At 49.9% G+C, this 17,023-nt stretch overlaps 1 protein-coding gene across 1 annotated transcript in view; it reads right to left on the minus strand.

Annotated features, from left to right (window-relative positions):
- The window catches only part of LOC121577692 (fatty acid synthase), a 138,694-nt gene that overhangs the window by 12,709 nt on the left and 108,962 nt on the right, over positions 1-17,023 (minus strand). Inside the window, 38 exon segments of the mRNA XM_045219645.1 lie at positions 38-157; positions 261-439; positions 1,141-1,291; positions 1,403-1,606; positions 1,900-2,054; positions 2,262-2,377; positions 2,457-2,621; positions 2,812-3,213; positions 3,408-3,724; positions 6,348-6,551; positions 6,639-6,818; positions 6,984-7,169; positions 7,578-7,661; positions 8,870-9,043; positions 9,171-9,366; positions 9,665-9,704; positions 9,706-9,767; positions 9,923-9,957; positions 10,188-10,247; positions 10,250-10,358; positions 10,482-10,597; positions 10,600-10,633; positions 11,062-11,123; positions 11,314-11,368; positions 11,706-11,926; positions 12,294-12,331; positions 12,333-12,395; positions 12,397-12,425; positions 12,579-12,654; positions 12,656-12,686; positions 13,688-13,703; positions 13,705-13,784; positions 13,956-14,061; positions 14,064-14,158; positions 14,547-14,708; positions 14,711-14,716; positions 14,960-14,987; positions 14,989-15,115. Of these exon segments, the coding sequence (XP_045075580.1) occupies positions 38-157; positions 261-439; positions 1,141-1,291; positions 1,403-1,606; positions 1,900-2,054; positions 2,262-2,377; positions 2,457-2,621; positions 2,812-3,213; positions 3,408-3,724; positions 6,348-6,551; positions 6,639-6,818; positions 6,984-7,169; positions 7,578-7,661; positions 8,870-9,043; positions 9,171-9,366; positions 9,665-9,704; positions 9,706-9,767; positions 9,923-9,957; positions 10,188-10,247; positions 10,250-10,358; positions 10,482-10,597; positions 10,600-10,633; positions 11,062-11,123; positions 11,314-11,368; positions 11,706-11,926; positions 12,294-12,331; positions 12,333-12,395; positions 12,397-12,425; positions 12,579-12,654; positions 12,656-12,686; positions 13,688-13,703; positions 13,705-13,784; positions 13,956-14,061; positions 14,064-14,158; positions 14,547-14,708; positions 14,711-14,716; positions 14,960-14,987; positions 14,989-15,115 (4,484 nt within the window).

Raw genomic sequence — 17,023 nt, forward strand, 5'->3', positions numbered from 1 at the left:
GTGAGCCAAGTTTGGATATTTAAAGTGTGTGTCTAACCTTTTCCCTGTGTGTGTAGCAGGACGTGCTGTTCGAAGGTGGCGTCTCTAGAGTTGCCGAAGGACTCAGCGGTGAGCTGGGGGAAACGCTCCTGTAGGTAGGCACGCTTCTCTGCTGATCCTGAGACAGAACACAAACACAGGTTACAGAGAGACAGCTATAGATAAATGCACTGACAATCCTGACATTAACAGGCTGAGTATGTGAGGTCTCTGGTACTCACCAACAGTAGTGAAAACCGTACAGCGCTGACTGAGTGCGATGGCGATGGCAGCCTGGCCGACGCCCCCTGACCCTGAGTGGATGAGAACACTCTCGCCTGGGCGGAGCCTGCCTCGCACCACCAGCGAATAGTAGGCTGTAGCGTAGACCACCGGCACCGACGCCGCCTGCTCCAGGGTCCTAGAGAGAGAGGGAACACTTAAGTTACTAACCATAACTTAGTCAGAAGGCTAGACGTCACCAGTAAATAGGTCGTCCGTTCCCAGAACATCACTGATATTTTTCTATCCATTTACATTTTACATTTACATTTTCGTCATTTAGCAGACGCTCTTATCCAGAGCGACTTACAAATTGGTGTAATTCACCTTATGATAGCCAGTGGGACAACCACTTTACAATATTTCTTATTTTTATTTATTTTTTCTTTGGGGTGGGGTAAGGGGGGGTAGAAGGATTACTTTATCCTATCCCAGGTATTCCTTAAAGAGGTGGGGTTTCAAGTGTCTCCTGTTAGGTGGTGAGTGACTCCGCTGTCCTGGCGTCGTGAGGGAGCTTGTTCCACCATTGGGGTGCCAGAGCAGCGAACAGTTTTGACTGGGCTGAGTGGGAGCTGTGCTTCCGCAGAGGAAGGGGAGCCAGCAGGCCAGAGGTGGATGAACGCAATGCCCTCGTTTGGGTGTAGGGACTGATCAGAGCCTGAAGGTACGAAGTCCTATGTGGCTCTGTATTCACAAATTATAGGAGTGCTGATCTAGGATCAGGGTTCCCCCCCCTCTTATTTATTATGATTTAAAATGCTCCTACTGATCCAAGATCAGCACTCCTACTCAAGTGCATAGGGAATAGGGTGCCATTTGGGATCGTCCGTAGTGCCTCACCAGCTGTCTGGGACGTCCCAGAGGAAGCGTGTGTCAGCGTCGACGCAGGTGGCCAGGCCTTTAGCAGGCAGCAGCCCCATCACACGCCTACCGCTGGGGTCTCGACCTGAGAACTCCATACCCAACATGCACTGCTGCAGGGCCAGGTCACCTACAGAGGGAGAGGAGGGGAGGGTGGTGAGGTTGTTGTGGGTGTGTGTGTGTAAACCTGGCTGTGTGGGCGAGTTTCCCTGTGCATTTGTCTCCAAAATGATGTGTGTACCTGGGATGGCGTCCGGTGGGAGTTTCCCGGTGGCCAGCATGATGTCTCTGAAGTTCAGGGAGCTGTAGTAGACGCGACACAGCTGCACGTTGGGGCTGCTCGCCACAAAATGACGGAGGGGCGAGGCGATCCAACGCAGGGAGGAGAGGTCACCGCGGGTCAACACGTTAACGTACGCCTGCTCTGTCAACTCCTCACTCAGATCTGAGGGGAGAGGAGAGATGTTAAGCTTTGTAGCATGATGAACAGAGGATTTGGAACTCATTGTCCAAGATGAACGTTTTATCAGCATATTCTTGAGCCTAGGGCTAGTCTGACATCAGCTGTTCTAGTGTTTATCATTAGGGAAGCACTTTCTTGCAATTATATCATCAAGCTCCTATGCAATGATGGAATGTGAGAATTTTGTCTCAAGATATCTCATTGGGTGCAACTTTTCAGATCTTGCTAGAGCAAGAACAAGAGAGAGAGGGGAGATGGTGGTGTGGTTGTCGTACCCTGAGAGATGAGCTGGTGTCTGAAGACTCCCCACTGTCCATCCCTGAACACGTTCATACACAGGTCTCCCTCCAGCACAGACCTCATGGAACTATGGGTAGGCTGCAGGGTGGGCACCGCAGAGGACTCACACAGGTTGGACACAAACGCACACCTGGAGAGAGAGAGAGAGAGAGAGTAGAGATGAGGACAGAGGTACAGCTTTAGTCTTTCATTCATTGTACTGTATGATTCACAGCCAAGCTATTACCTTTCTAATATATACACATCTTTTAAGACATACACAACTGTGCTTCTAATACCAATCCAAGTGTCTAGGGAAAGAGGTGAGGGGTTGTTTCAGACCAGGCTTTAGTCTCACCGTACGCGGTTGCCACCAGGCTCCTGGCGTAGACAGTTGACCATGCCCACCACCCCAGAGTGGGTCTGGGTAGCAGTCAGCCAGACCGGAGAGTCTGAGGGCTCAGCCAGCGTCGCCTGACGGGGGAGAGACACAGTTATAAAGGCTTATAAGCACTTAATAAGCAGTTAACACAGAGTCACACGTTTTCCTCACCTTGAGTGTGTCCACCCACTGGTAGTCCATGCTGTCCACAGGTAGGAAGATGGGCTGTTTGCTGGGTAACCGACGGCGACACAGGAATAGGGCGGAGCCATAGAAGGACTTCCTGACAGCCACCAAGTTGAGAGACGTATCAGAGAACGCCGTCTCCCACTCAGCCTAGAGAAGAGGAGGACAATAACAGCAGCATTAGATATCATAACAGGTAATCACTGAGAGAACGGTCACAGATTTATGGATCCTCACTAAAGACTGTCTGAAGCTGATAGAGCCCCGCTATAATACTTGAAGGGTATCTAAGGGCTAAGAATAGGTCTTGGCTTCTGTTTTCCACTGCAGTGTGACTGACCTGTGAGAACAGTCTCTGATGGTTGGCCTGGCTGTCCTTGGAGGTGAGGAAGGCCACCGTCTCTGCTAGCGTCTCTCCCTTCAGTAGGGTGTGGAGCATCACAAAGCCCCCCTCCTTGGCCCCCGAGGCCAGGTTCCCCACCACCACCTCTGCCCCGGCCCCCAGGGGCCCCCAGGCGTGGTTACACACCACCAGATCAGCCCCTCCGACTGCTCCCCCGGGCACGGGGCCCTGGTGGGGGTCCCACTGCGCCGCGGTGACCCCCAGGGCATCCAGGGTGGTCTGGTGGGGGGTCAGGAGGTCGAGGGTCGTTGCCGTGGCAACGTAGTCGAGGCGGAGCATGGGCTGGATGTTGAGGAGGGGCACGGCGCGGGAGAAGAGACGACCGTCGCTGGAGAGAGCCTGAGGGGGAAGAGACAGAGCCGGGTTAGAGAGGAGTGTCTGTTGGTCTAGGAGTTAGCCCTGTGTCAGTGACGTCCTAAAGAGCTAGCGTGTGTTCAGAATCATTCAAATACGTTTGGTTTGTCACTTTCTTCTAGTTAAATGTCTTTATCATGTCCCCAGACCAATGCTTTGGAAGCACGAGTCCAGCTCACCTCCAGGACTTTGATCTTCCCAGGGGTAGTGTTCTCCAGGGCTGTGTCCAGACAGTGTCTGAGGGCTGGGCCGTCCAGTAAGCCATGTATCAGGGGGTCCTGGAGGAGACAACTTCTCTCCTTCTCAACAGTCTTCTCCAGCTCTGACCGCAGGTTACCGTTCAGCTCCAGACCACACAGCAGGGACAGCAGCCGCAGCAAGCCAGGCTCAGAGGGCTCTGGGCTGGGTACAGTAGGGTCAGACACCCCATCTAGACCAGGGATGGAGAGCTTGACGCCCTGAGGAGCCAGCTTCTTCTGCAGCTTGTGGATCAGACCTGGAGAGATGCATGGGCAGAACATTTATTTAAAAAGGAATCAATTTAGACTTCTTTAACCCTTTGTGATTATTTTTAGTATTATATGCATGCTGTACAGGTAGGGGTTGTACAGGTAGGGGTTATACAGGTAGGGGTGGCCATACCTTTTTTTAAATGTTAACTGTGATTTTAAATCCGTTCTACCTCATTTCTACCAGCATGTTAAATGTGCAACCACAGGAAAAAAAACTCTAGACCACCTTTACTCCACACACAGAGACGCATACAAAGCTCTCCCTCGCCCTCCATTTGGCAAATCTGACCATAACTCTATCCTCCAGATTCCTGCTTATAAGCAAAAACTAAAGCAGGAAGCACCAGTGACTCAGTTAATAAAAAAGTGGTCAGATGATGCAGATGCTAAGCTACAGGACTGTTTTGCTAGTACAGACTGGAATATGTTCCGGGATTCTTCAGATAGCATTGAGGAATCCAACCAGAAGCCATGGATTACAGGCAACAGCCACACTGAGCTAAAGGGTAGAGCTGCCGCTTTCAAGGAGTGGGACTCTAACCCGGACGCTTATAAAGAAATCCCGCTATGCCCTCTGATGAACCATCAAACAGGCAAAGAGTCAATACCGGACTAAGATTGAATCGTACTACACCGGCTCTGACACTCGACGGATGTGGCAGGGCTTGAAAACGATTACAGATTACAAAAGGAAGCACAGCCGCGAGTTGCCCAGTGACACAAGCCTACCAGACGAGCTAAATCACTTCTATGCTCGCTTCGAGGCAAGCAACACTGAAGCATGCATGAGAGCACCAGCTGTTCCGGATGACTATGTGATTACGCTCTCCGTAGCCGATGTGAGTAAGACTTTTAAGCAGGTCAACATTCACAAGGCCGCAGGGCCAGACGGATTACCAGGACGTGTACTCCGAGCATGTGCTGACCAACTGGCAAGTGTCTTCACTGACATTTTCCACATGTCCCTGACTGAGTCTGTAATACCAACATGTTTCAAGCAGACCACCATAGTCCCTGTGCCCAAGGACACTAAGATAACCTGCCTAAATGACTACCGACCCGTAGCACTCACGTCTGTAGCCATAAAGTGCTTTGAAAGGCTGGTCATGGCTCAAATCAACACCATTATCCCAGAAACCCTAAACCCACTCCAATTTGCATACCGCCCCAACAGATCCACATATGATGCAATCTCTATTGCACTCCACACTGCCCTTTCCCACCTGGACAAGAGGAACACCTACGTGAGAATGCTGTTCATTGACTACAGCTCAGCGTTCAACACCATAGTGCCCTCAAAGCGCATCACTAAGCTAAGGATCCTGTGACTAAACACCTCCTGCAACTGGATCCTAGACTTCCTGACGGGCCGCCCCCAGGTGGTAAGTATAGGTAACAACACATCTGCCACGCTGATCCTCAACACGGGGGCCCCCTAAGGGGTGCGTGCTCAGTCCCCTCCTGTACTCCCTGTTCACCCATGACTGCATGGCCAGGCACGACACCAACACCATCATTAAGTTTGCTGACGACACAACAGTGGTAGGCCTGATCACCGACAACGATGAGACAGCCTATAGGGAGGAGGTCCGAGACCTGGCCGTGTGGTGCCAGGATAACAACCTCTCCCTCAACATGATCAAGACAAAGGAGATGATTGTGGACTACAGGAAAAAAAAGAGGACTGAGCACGCCCCCATTCTCATCGACGGGGCTGTAGTGGAACAGGTTGAGAGCTTCAAGTTCCTTGGTGTGCACATCACCAACGAACTATCATGGTCCAAACACACCAAGACAGTCGTGAAGAGGGCACAACAAAGCCTATTCCCCCTCAGGAGACTGAAAAGATTTGGCATGGGTCCTCAGATCCTCAAAAAGGTCTACAGCTGCACCATCGAGAGCATCCTGACTGGTTGCATCACCGCCTGGTATGGCAACTGCTCGGCCTCCGACCGCAAGGCACTACAGAGGGTAGTGCGTACGGCCCAGTACATCACTGGGGCCAAGCTTCCTGCCATCCAGGACCTCTATACCAGGCGGTGTCAGGTATAGGAAGGCCCTGAAAATTCAAAGACTCCAGCCACCCTAGTCATAGACTGTTCTCTCTGCTACCGCACGGCAAGCGGTACCGGTCTAGGTCCAAAAGGCTTCTTAACAGCTTCTACCCTCAAGCCATAAGACTCCCGAACAGCTAATCATTGCTACCCAGACTATTTGCACTGCCCCCCCACCCCCCTCTTTTACGCTGCTGCTACTCTGTTTATTATTTATGCATAGTCACTTTAACTCTACCCACATGTACATATTACCTCAATTACCTCGACTAGCCGGTGCCCCCGCACATTGACTCTGCACCGGTACTCCCCTGTATATAGCCTCCCTACTGTTATTTTATTTTACTGCTGCTTTTTAGTTATTTGCTTTTATTTTTTTTACTTAAAAAATGCATTGTTGGTTAAGGGCTTGTAAGTAAGCATTTCACTGTAATGTCTACACCTGTTGTATTCAGCGCATGTGGCAAATAAAATTTGATTTGATTTGAAGCTGAAAGCCTAACGATTTTCTCACTGTTGGGATGATAAAGTCAACAGGAAGTAGACATCTAACCTTTGCAGTTCTTAAGTTGGTCTCCCAGCTTGTCATTGGCTGACAAGCATTCTGTCTCCAGGTAGGGAACGAACACAAACTCCTCCAGGGTGGGCGGGCTCTGTTGCTGCTGACGACGCGGCGCCACAGTGGCGTGGAGGCCGCAGATCTGTACTCCGCCCGCCACAATGTTGTCAAGGCAACGGCTGACGTGGACATCCACAGCTGGATGATGGAGAGAGAGGGGGGGGACAGTCAGAAAAAAATAAACATACTTCATATTGAGTCGAGTGTGTGTGTGTTTTTCCACACCTTTCTTCCCCTCTGCGTAGTCAGAGACCATCTCCTGGTGGATGGTGGGGTCCACACACACAGAGCGGATCCGCGTGGGCAGGCGAAGGCTGCGTCCTGATAGGCCAACCACGATCATCTGCAGCATGGTGTCCAGGAAGGTCACCCAGTTATCGGTCCACTGCAGCTTCCCACTGTCACCTACAGCCAATCAGAGACAGGGATAGAGCAGAGTCAGAGGGAATCAACCAATGACTGAGAAAAACAACTTATAGTACTTACTACAACAAACTAACCATCTTAGTAGCCACCAAGTAGTAAGTAGGCCTTCACAAAGCCTAAACTTTTTCTCTGACAGACACACACCTGCATTGTTGGACTCCAGGATGCCCTGGAAGGTCTTGCCGTAGTCGTAACCACGGAGACGGAGCTCCTTGTAGATGTCATGGGCCGTCAGGCGCAGTTTAGGGTCACCGTCGTCCCCAGTGACAGGCTTACCGATCTGAGAGCGAAATGAGTCCAGAGCAGAGTCCTCCAGAATGCTCACCTTGCCTGCACAGACAGAGAAGAGCATGGGATAGGTGAGAGACTGTGGAGGACCAAGGAGAAGGTGTGTATGTAGAGTTCATAGTGTGTATTATTATGTAACAGATTCAATGAGTCTATACACTAGTTATTATTATGTAACAGATTGAATGAGTCTATACACTAGTTATTATTATGTAACAGATTGAATGAGTCTATACACTAGTTATTATTATGTAACAGATTGAATGAGTCTATACACTAGTTATTATTATGTAACAGATTGAATGAGTCTATACACTAGTTATTATTATGTAACAGATTGAATGAGTCTATACACTAGTTATTATTATGTAACAGAGCATGTAGAAACCATCCTGATTTACGTATCAAACATTTACCTTGGATGCTTATAGGAGAGTAGAGTATACGTACCACTGACAGCCAGGTTGCCGTTCTCAGAGACCTCAAACCGACTGGTGGCGGGCATGAGACGCACCTCCAACTGGACTGAACCTGAAAGAAAGAAAGAAAGAAAGAAAGAAAGAAAGAAAGAAAGAGGGGTGTGTGTTGTTGTGTGTGTTGCTGTTGTTGTTGTTGCTGTTGCTGTTGCTGTTGCTGCTGTTGCTGTTTGTTGCTGCTGTTGCTGTTGTGCTGCTGTTGCCGGTGTGTTGCCGTTGCCGCTGCTTGTTGTTGCTGTTGCCGTTGCCGCCGGTGCTGTTGCCGCTGTTGCTGGTGCGTTGTTTTGTTGCTGTGTTGTGTTGTTGCTGTTGGTTGTGTGTTGCTGTTCTGTTGCTGGTCGTGCTGTTGCTGTTGCCGTTGGGTTGTGCTGTTGTTGGTTGCTGTTGCTGTTGTTGCTGTTGTTGCCGTTGCTGTCGCCGGTTGGCTGCCGTTGCCGCTGTTGCTGTTGCCGTTGCTGTGTGTTGCTGCTGCTGGTTGTGCGCTGTTGCTGTTGCTGTTGCTGTTGCTGTTGCCGTGCCGCTGCGTTGCTGTTGCTGTTGCTGTTGCTGTCGCCGCTGTTGCCGTTGCGTGTGTGTTGTGTTGCTGTTGCTGCGGTTGCTGTTGCTGTTGCTGCTGTTGTGTTGCGTGCTGTTGTTGTTGCTGTTGCTGTTGCGGTTGCTGTTGCTGTTGCTGTTGCTGCTGTTGCTGTTGCTGTTGCTCGCTGCTGCTGTTGTTGTGTTGCTGTTGCTGCTGTTGCCGTGCTGTTGCTGTTGTTGCTGTTGTTGCCGTTGCCGTTGCCGTTGTGTGCTGTTGCTGTTGCCGTTGCCGCTGCCGTTGCCGTTGCTGCTGTTGCCGTTGCTGTTGCTGTTGCTGCTGCCGCTGCTGCTGCTGTTGCTGTTGCTGTCGTTGCTGCTGTCGCGCTGCTGCTGCTGCCGCTGCCGTGTGCCGTTGCTGCTGTTGGCGTTGCGTTGGGGGGGGTGCGTGTGTTGTTGTTGTTGTGGTTGTGGTGTGTTGTTGTTGTTGTTGTTGTTGTTTGTTGTTGTTAGAAAGAAAGAAAAAGAGAGAGAGAGAGAGAGAGAGAGAGAGAGAGAGAGAGAGAGAGAGAGAGAGAGAGAGAGAGAGAGAGAGAGAGAGGAGAGAGAGAGAGAGAGAGAGAGAGAGAGAGAGAGAGAGAGAGAGAGAGAGAGAGAGAGAGAGAGAGAAACATTGAAGGTAGCAATGAACCACAGCAAAGATTAGAATCAAACAGACAACCATGATCAAATTCCCCCAGTCCCCTCTCACCATCTTGGGTAAGATGGTGGCCCTGAGGATGGTGAGAAGGAGGGGGGTCATGACAACTCCCAGGCTCCTAATCAGGGTCCTCCAGGCCAGCACCAGGTAACCCGTGGCCGGGTACAAGACACGCCCATCAATGCAGTGGCCAATCATATAGTAGTCCGGAGACTCTGGGTTCATGTCTAGGGGGAGAGGAGATCAACTATGTTATTGTCTGATAGTGTGTGTATGTGGTTTGTATGTGGTTTGTGTGTCTGTGTGTGTGATTTGTGTGTGTGTATTCTGTATTGGTGTATGTATGTCTCTCACCAATGTTATAGATGGTAGCTGAGGTGGATCCTCCAGAACCAGCAGGGAAGTCCTCAGCCTTGGGTACGTCCCAGGTCTGGGCGTGGTTCCACTGCACCAGGGGGGAGATCAGAGGGGTGCCCACGGGCACCGGGTACTCCACAGGCGGGTACAGCTGCTTACTGTCCACGTTGATCCTGGACACAAAGGAGAGAAGCTTGGTATTGAGACATCTGACCCAAGTATAGCTTTTCTAGGACTCAAAACTAAATATTTGACCTGCATGTTTTGGCTTGTACTAGGGGCCATAAGAGTTTATAAGAGTAAACTGATGTCAAAGCAAGGTCAGAAGGCCATCTTGCAGTATTGCGACATAGCTGGTGTCTTCATTAAAAGAACACCAGATAAAGCTGTGTTTTAAAGCTGAATTAGGTTTGGAGAATAGAACAGCATCAGTTGCATAATGATGACATCATCAGAGGCGCGGGTGTAGGTAACAGGTTGACGCATGAGACCCATGCAATGTGAGAGAGGAAGAACTCCAGGTGTTGGCATGGCCTCTCTCATCAAGGGCAAGATGGAACATGTGGGCTTTAGGCCACGCGCCTCAGGGATCGCCTCTGCAGGGGGAGACAGAGAGTTACACAGAGACTAATGAACACAACAGAGGGGGTGTTTGAGAGGAGAAAGAGTAGTGAGACAGGGTTTGTGTCACAGCAGTAGTGAATGAGTGGAGCCCCCCCCCTGTGTGTTTATATTCTGTGTATACTAACCTGCAGCAGTAGTGAATGAGTGGAGCCCTCCCCTCCTGGTGTTTATATTCTGTGTATATAACCTGCAGCAGTAGTGAATGAGTGGAGCCCTCCTCCGTGTGTTTTATATTCTGTGATATAACCCGCAGCAGTAGTGAATGAGTGGAGCCCCCCCCGGGTTTCTATATTCTGTGTATACTAACCTGCAGCAGTAGGAGTGAATGAGTGGAGCCCTCCCCGGGTTTTATATTCTGTGTATATAACCTGTAGCAGAGGATTCCACCACCACAGCGATTATCAGGCACGAGGCTCAGGCCCTCTTGGAAGAGGACAGGACTGACCAGGTATTACAATGGTACTCTGCTGAGGAGTACAGAGCTAGCGGGGTCCCAGTCCTTTGGGGGATAGATGTAAGGATCCACCTTGGCAGACCTCTGCTTTAGGGCTCCTTGATCACCTACAAAAGGGGGAGGAGAGAGAGAGGAAAAGTAAGTAATTGGCAAATGATTTTCTAGTGTATGGGAATATTTCAATTCAAGAAGGTAGTTTAAAATTCTCCTCCTGAATTGACAGTTAAAACCCTTGGTTAAAACTTCAGTGTTTGACAGCTGTTACTTGAGAGAAGCAGGGGGGAGGATGGAGGCATGTAGTAAGAATGGAAGGCTACACCAGCACTAGAACCTCTGGCAAACACACATCCTTCAGCTCTGCCACAAACTTACTCACCGCCTCCTGCATACAGAAAAGAAGTGAATTCAGGATGTTAACAGGAGAAATGTAGGTTAAACAGAATTGGTGTATAGTAGAAAGGATTTTGAATAATGTATAACGCTAATGATAGATACAATTGAGGGATTTGGACCAAAATGTGTTACGAGAGGTGAGATGAATTTATAGTGTGACAGGCTGGAACCACACCCTGAGGACATTGTGCCTTACACCTCCCAGGTCAGCCCTGAGAGAGAGAGAGAGAGAAAAGAGAGAGACCCAACTCAATCTCAAAACACCCACACAGTATCTCTCGCACGCACATACCTTCACTCTGGTCCTTACGACTGCAGCCGATGCACCGAGGTTGAGCCTGGTGAAGGACCTCTCATAGCAGGATAGCCTCACTGTGATGAGGGATCCGCCTGCATAGCACATGGCCAGCCTCCAACACTGTGGCCCACAATGCCGCCCGGCTGCAGACCCAGCTTCTGGAGCAGGTCAATTGGGCGATCTGAGAGGGGGACAGACAGGGAAGTTGACTTTAAAGCAGCCTTGATATGTAGAGACATTGTGTGAAGTTTCTGGAGGGCAATACAGTCTATTGCCTTTGGTTTAGTGCCATTTCTAAGCTTAGTTAAAATGGTGTCCCTCCCTCTGTAAAAATGGTGATCTGCCCTTACTAAGATGTCTGCTCCACTTACGTATGGCAGCGAGGTACAGGGAGGTGTCCTCGAAGGTGTATGGCTCATGAGCAGACTGGACACACACATCCCGTGACCTTCAACATGCTTTGTGAACGCAAGATGGACTCCCGAACTCCTGGCAGCTGCATCAGACTGCGGCCATCCCACCCCACTGGGTGCCCATATACCTGAGATATACACACACACACACACACACACACACACACACACAACACACACAAACTCTCTTAAACTTATACTGAGTAGAATGGCCCATAACCACAGATCCAGGACCACATTACCCTGCCCCCAACCCTAACACTAACCCTAACCATTAGGCTGGGGATTGAAGAAAAATGCTAATCTGACTTAGCAGTGGTTAGAGGCAACTTCTAATCCCTATCGTTTACCTGAGCAGATGGACCACAGCGGGGGCGGGCCTCAGTCTTCTGCACCTCTGTGACATCATCCTTGGAGCCAATCAGGAGCGTAGGCCCTGTAGGGCATCCCCGCTGTGAGGCACCCCGGACACCCTGCCTGGGAAGCAGACACAGGAAATTGTTGTCGCCCGAGTGTTCCTTCCCTGCTGAGGAGGGCAGAGACAGCCTCCTCTCAGCGCGCCCCGCAGGGCCTGGAGGAGCCTGGGTACTGGGGAGGACTCAGAGGGGGTCTTGGGGGCGCTGGACGTTTTTTGGATGGAGTAAAACAAGGGGGGGAGGATACATGAACGTGAGTAAAGGATGGATGCCAACGATGCCACCACGGACTGGTATGGGCTGTGACGACGCGGGAGGGGCATCACTATGGGCAGGGATGTAGGTGTTGGGGGATGTTGTAGTGGATGTTGGGAGCCACACACTCCAGAGACAACACGACCGGAGGGAGAAAGAGAGGGAGAGAGGCAAGGTTAGTGCTGGGCTTGGCCAAAAAAGCCTGCACATATTGTGATTTTGCGAACACAACAACAGTGTTTAGAGGTTAGCCCAGACCAGTTTCACCTTTGGCCAGGGCAGCCAGGCCAGAGGCAGGCTTGGGTGGCCATGTTGGACTTGGTGGACCCAATGAGCAGTGGGTACGCTTTTGATTGACAGAACACACTGAAATGCATTCACTTCCTGTGGGTCGCCGACCTGGAAGGAGAAAGGACTGAGGTCACCAGGGGAACCAGATATCGAGGGAACCGATGTATCAGGGAGAGGAAGTGAAGAACTCTGTCACAGAACATTCTGGAAAAATGCCATTATTGGGTGTGGTAACAAAATGAATCAAGTGTTGTGTGTTACTTTGGTCCGGTGCCGGTGGGCCTCGATGGAATTCAGGTCAGGCGTGATGTGGACCCTGGTAGAGAGAGAACGCACTCAGGTGCATCTCACCTGAAGGGAACGCCACACCTTGGACAAACACGACAATCAATTAATTTATAGTTTTGTAGCCATTCAGAGAACCTTTATGTAATTGTTGTATAACAGATGTCACCCATATTAGCATGTACAATGAATGGACTAAGAGCGGTGGATAAGGTTGCCCCTGGATGCTGATCTGGCTCAGTTTGGCATTTTCCTCACTAATGGTAAAGGCTTGAGGAAGGGGATGCTGATACTAGATCTGTATCTGTGGGAAACATCACCCCGGAGCGGCTAAGTGCTGTGTCACTTTATGGGGACATTAGCCCAGGGTTTCTGCCTGGCCTTTCTGAACACGGCAGGCCAGTATGTTGTGACTGGATCACCAGTCTGACAGACTACAGGAGCAGAGGGAGGTGGAAGTGTGGTAATGAACATCTCTAAAAATGCTGACCAGCCACTGTGGGATCCAGAAGCTGTGTGTTCCAGAGAATGTGTCCAACAGGGCTAGAAATAAGTGAGAAGGGTGAGGAATGAAGGAATTATTAACTCCCCACATAATCGTCTGTATAAGAGTGGAGTGGAACTGCCTGGGTATTATCTAGATTACACCACAGATAACAGCAGAGCTACACTGGGGAGTCAGGAAAACAGTGGGTGGGTCAGTGAGGCCTCACAACCTATTGGACAATAGACCAAAGGGATTATGGGAAATGCAACAGAGGCCACTAAGGGAATTGTGTTTTCATGAAAATAATGTTTATACTGGGTTACTGGGTTGGGCATTTACAGTACAGGGCACATAACGTAAGAGACACATTGGTGTGAATATTTTTGTGGAACTATAGTAACTACCAGAGTTAGGCAGAAATATAACAACGTTGCTTACAATCATAAAATCCTTTTAGATTCGGGAGAAGTTTAAGAGAGGTGCTGGAGGGTATATAAGACTGGGAAACCATGCTGGGTTTTTAAGGTCTACCTCAGTGCCTTGAGGATAATGGCGCCGGGCAAGTATCTAGGTTGCTATAATGGGGGTGTAGTCTCACCCTGCTCCTTGCATCCGCTCAGTGTTGTTACCAGCGTTGAGTACCGTGGCGTACACCCTCTTAGCCATGGACACGCTGGACACATCAACAAGTATTCCTGGGGGAACACAGAGGAGCGATCAGAAGTAATGTTAGTGTGCTTTCAGGGCCGGAGCAGGAAATAGTGCTGTTGTGATGTGTGGGTGTGTGTCTGGCATGAGAAGCATTTTATTTAACATTTACTGCTGTAGCATTGCGCCATTCTGGAACATTGAACCCAGGTTCTCACCCTCTGTACGAGGAGTAAAGGACTTGCAGGTTCCGTCGGGACTGAGCATGCCCAGCTTCATGAACTGCACCGAGGTGTTTGGCTTGAGCAGCAGGTTGACCCCGCTTCCACCAGGGCAGAGTCACATTGTCATGGGTAATGGGTTGAAGGGTTTCAAAGCCAAGAATAGGGGGAGCAGGCCGTGTCGATGGCTGTGCTGGGGCCTGAGGAGGAGAGAGATGGGGAGAGAGAGATGGAGAGGAGGGGAGAGAGATGGGGGAGAGAGAGATGAGAGGAGGGAGAGAGATGGGGGAGAGAGAGAGATGGGAAGAGAGAGATGGAGAGGAGGGAGAGAGAGAGAGAGATGAGGAGAGAGAGAGAGAGTGGAGGGAGAGAGCGAGAGATGGAGAGAGAGAGAGGGAGGGAGAGAGCTAGAGATGGAGAGAGAGAGAGAGGAGGGAGAGAGCGAGAGATGGAGAGAGGAGGAGAGAGAGATCAGAAACTGGAGAACGTTGAGTTAAGGATAGATCATTTTTTTGTGAAGACAGCTGATACGTATAATGCGACAAAACTGCTTAAGAGAAGCCACTGCCGTGCTAGATGAGGTCATACCGTTGAAGTCGAAGAAGTAGGACAGTCGGCTGGCGAACATGGCACGCTGGCAGCCCGTCATGCTGTATCCTAGCAACCCCCTCAGGGTCTCTGCTGAAGGCCCGCCCCGCTCTCTCCGGGCGCTCACCCTAAATCAAACACCTGTCCTGCTGCCCCGCAGGTGTTCAGACCTGTAAAACACACATTACAAAAAAACTAATCTCACACACAAGGTTATGAATCATTTAAACATTAACTGTTTGATATGTGGATAATGTAATTCATGGACGACAAAACAGCAGCTGTTATAGTAACAGCTAACAGGGATCCAAATAAACAAATATACAATTTTACTGTGTTCTTTACACAGTTTCAAATAAAACGTATCTCTAACATCATCCATCCATCCATCCATCCCCTCTTCCTCTCCTCACCTCCGTCTACAATGGCTTCGTAGGCTACTCTCCAGCATGAGTCGGAGCTGAGGGTCCATGGTGTGGGCCTGTTTGGGATGGACTCCCGAAAGAAACGCAGCATCGAACCGGCTGATATCCTTCAGCTTTCCGTTCCTTTGGGAAGACCGCACAGACCTGGGAATGAATGGGAATGACACATGGATCATTAAGGGGATTAATAACCGGATCACTGGGTGTCCTGGTGACAGCATGGTTCTACCTGCAGTCACTGACTGGATAAGCTGAACAGATTCATGTGACATGATTTGGAAGGGAATGAATGAATGAATCGTGTCATAGTTTATGAGCATCTGGGGAGGACGTTTTTCCTCTCAGTATTTCTATACAGACAGCATACAAGGCCCTATCCTCTCAGCATTTCTATACAGACAGCATACAGCCCATATCCTCTCAGTATTTCTATATAGACAGCATACAAGGCCCTATCCTCTCAGTATTTCTATACAGACAGATATTAAGGCCCTATCCTCTCAGTATTTCTATACAAACAGCATACAAGGCCCTATCCTCTCAGTTTTTCTATACAGACAGCATAAAAAGGCCCTATCCTCTCAGTATTTCTCTATACAGACAGCATACAAGGCCCTATCCTCTTATTTCTATACAGACAGCATACAAGGCCCATCATCCTCTCAGTATTTCTATACAGACAGCATACAAACCATCCTCTCTCAGTATTTCTATATAGACAGCATACAAAGGCCCTATCCTCTCAGTATTTCTATACAGACAGCATATTAAAGGCTATCCTCTCAGTATTTCTATACAAACAGCATACAAGGCCCTATCCTCTCAGTATTTTATAAGACAGCACATAAGGCATCCTCTCAGTATTGCTATACAGACAGCATATAAGGCCATCCTCCCCTCTTCTCTCCACTCCTGATTTTTCCTCCCTCCTCCTTGTGGTGCCGTCAGCCCAGGGCCTTTTGCACATGAATGCGAGCTTAGTGGTTGCCAGGCACTGACTGATGAGAGGTGCTATTCACAGAGAGGAAAAGAGAGGAACAGAGAGACGGAGAGATCAAGGAGGGAGTAACAGAGAGAGAGAGAGCTGCCTGAGGTGAGGGAGAGACAGAGAGAGAGAGAGAGAGAGAGCGAGAGAAAGAAAGAGAGAAAAGAGCTACGGAGGTGAGAGAGAGAGACAGACAGAGAGCGCTACGGAGGTGAGACAGAGAGACACAGAGAGAGAGAGAGAGAGAGGAAGAGAGAGGAGAGACAGAGAGAGAGAGAGGGAGGAAGAGAGAGAGAGAGACAGACAGAGACAGAGAGCGAGAGCTTGAGAGAGCTTTGGAGGTGAGAGAGAGAGACAGAGAGAGAGACAGACAGACAGACAGAGAGTGCTACGGAGGTGAGAGAGAGAGACAGAGAGAGAGACAGACAGACAGACAGAGAGTGCTACTTGAGGTGAGACAGAGAGACACAGAGAGAGAGAGAGAGAGAGAGAGAGAGAGGGAGGAAGAGAGAGAGAGACAGAGAGCGAGAGGAGAGAGTAGAGCTACGGAGGTGAGAGCGAGACAGACAGAGAGAGAGAGACAGAGAGAGAGACAGAGAGAGAGAGACAGAGAGAGAGACAGAGAGAGAGAGAGAGAGAGAGACAGAGAGAGACAGAGAGAGAGACAGAGAGAGAGGCGCTACGGAGGTGAGACGGGGCTAAGAAGAAAAAGGGAGAAAGGTAGAACGAGAGAGAGGAAAGAAAGAGGGAGAAATAGAGAGAGAGAATCTAAGCAAGCCATGCCACGAAGGAGAAGCAGTGCCAACAACTCCAGCCCGTCAGCAGAGCAGACAGACACAAAACGCCTTCAGAGACTACAGAGCAAAGCTCACACAGAGCCTCATACACTAACGGCCAACAGCGCTAGCCAGGGATTCCTTTGTGTTCATGTGGGTAGCACGCTGGGCACTGACTGAATGGGCCAGAAAACACTGTGGAGGAAGCATTCAGCATCTCTATCATTGAACTCCCATTGATGGTGATGCAAAGTACAGCTAACCAGGTTGTGGTAGAATGTTTTCCAGGAA

The sequence above is a fragment of the Coregonus clupeaformis genome, chromosome 1 (genome assembly GCF_020615455.1).
Source record: "Coregonus clupeaformis isolate EN_2021a chromosome 1, ASM2061545v1, whole genome shotgun sequence".
NCBI lineage: Eukaryota > Metazoa > Chordata > Actinopteri > Salmoniformes > Salmonidae > Coregonus > Coregonus clupeaformis.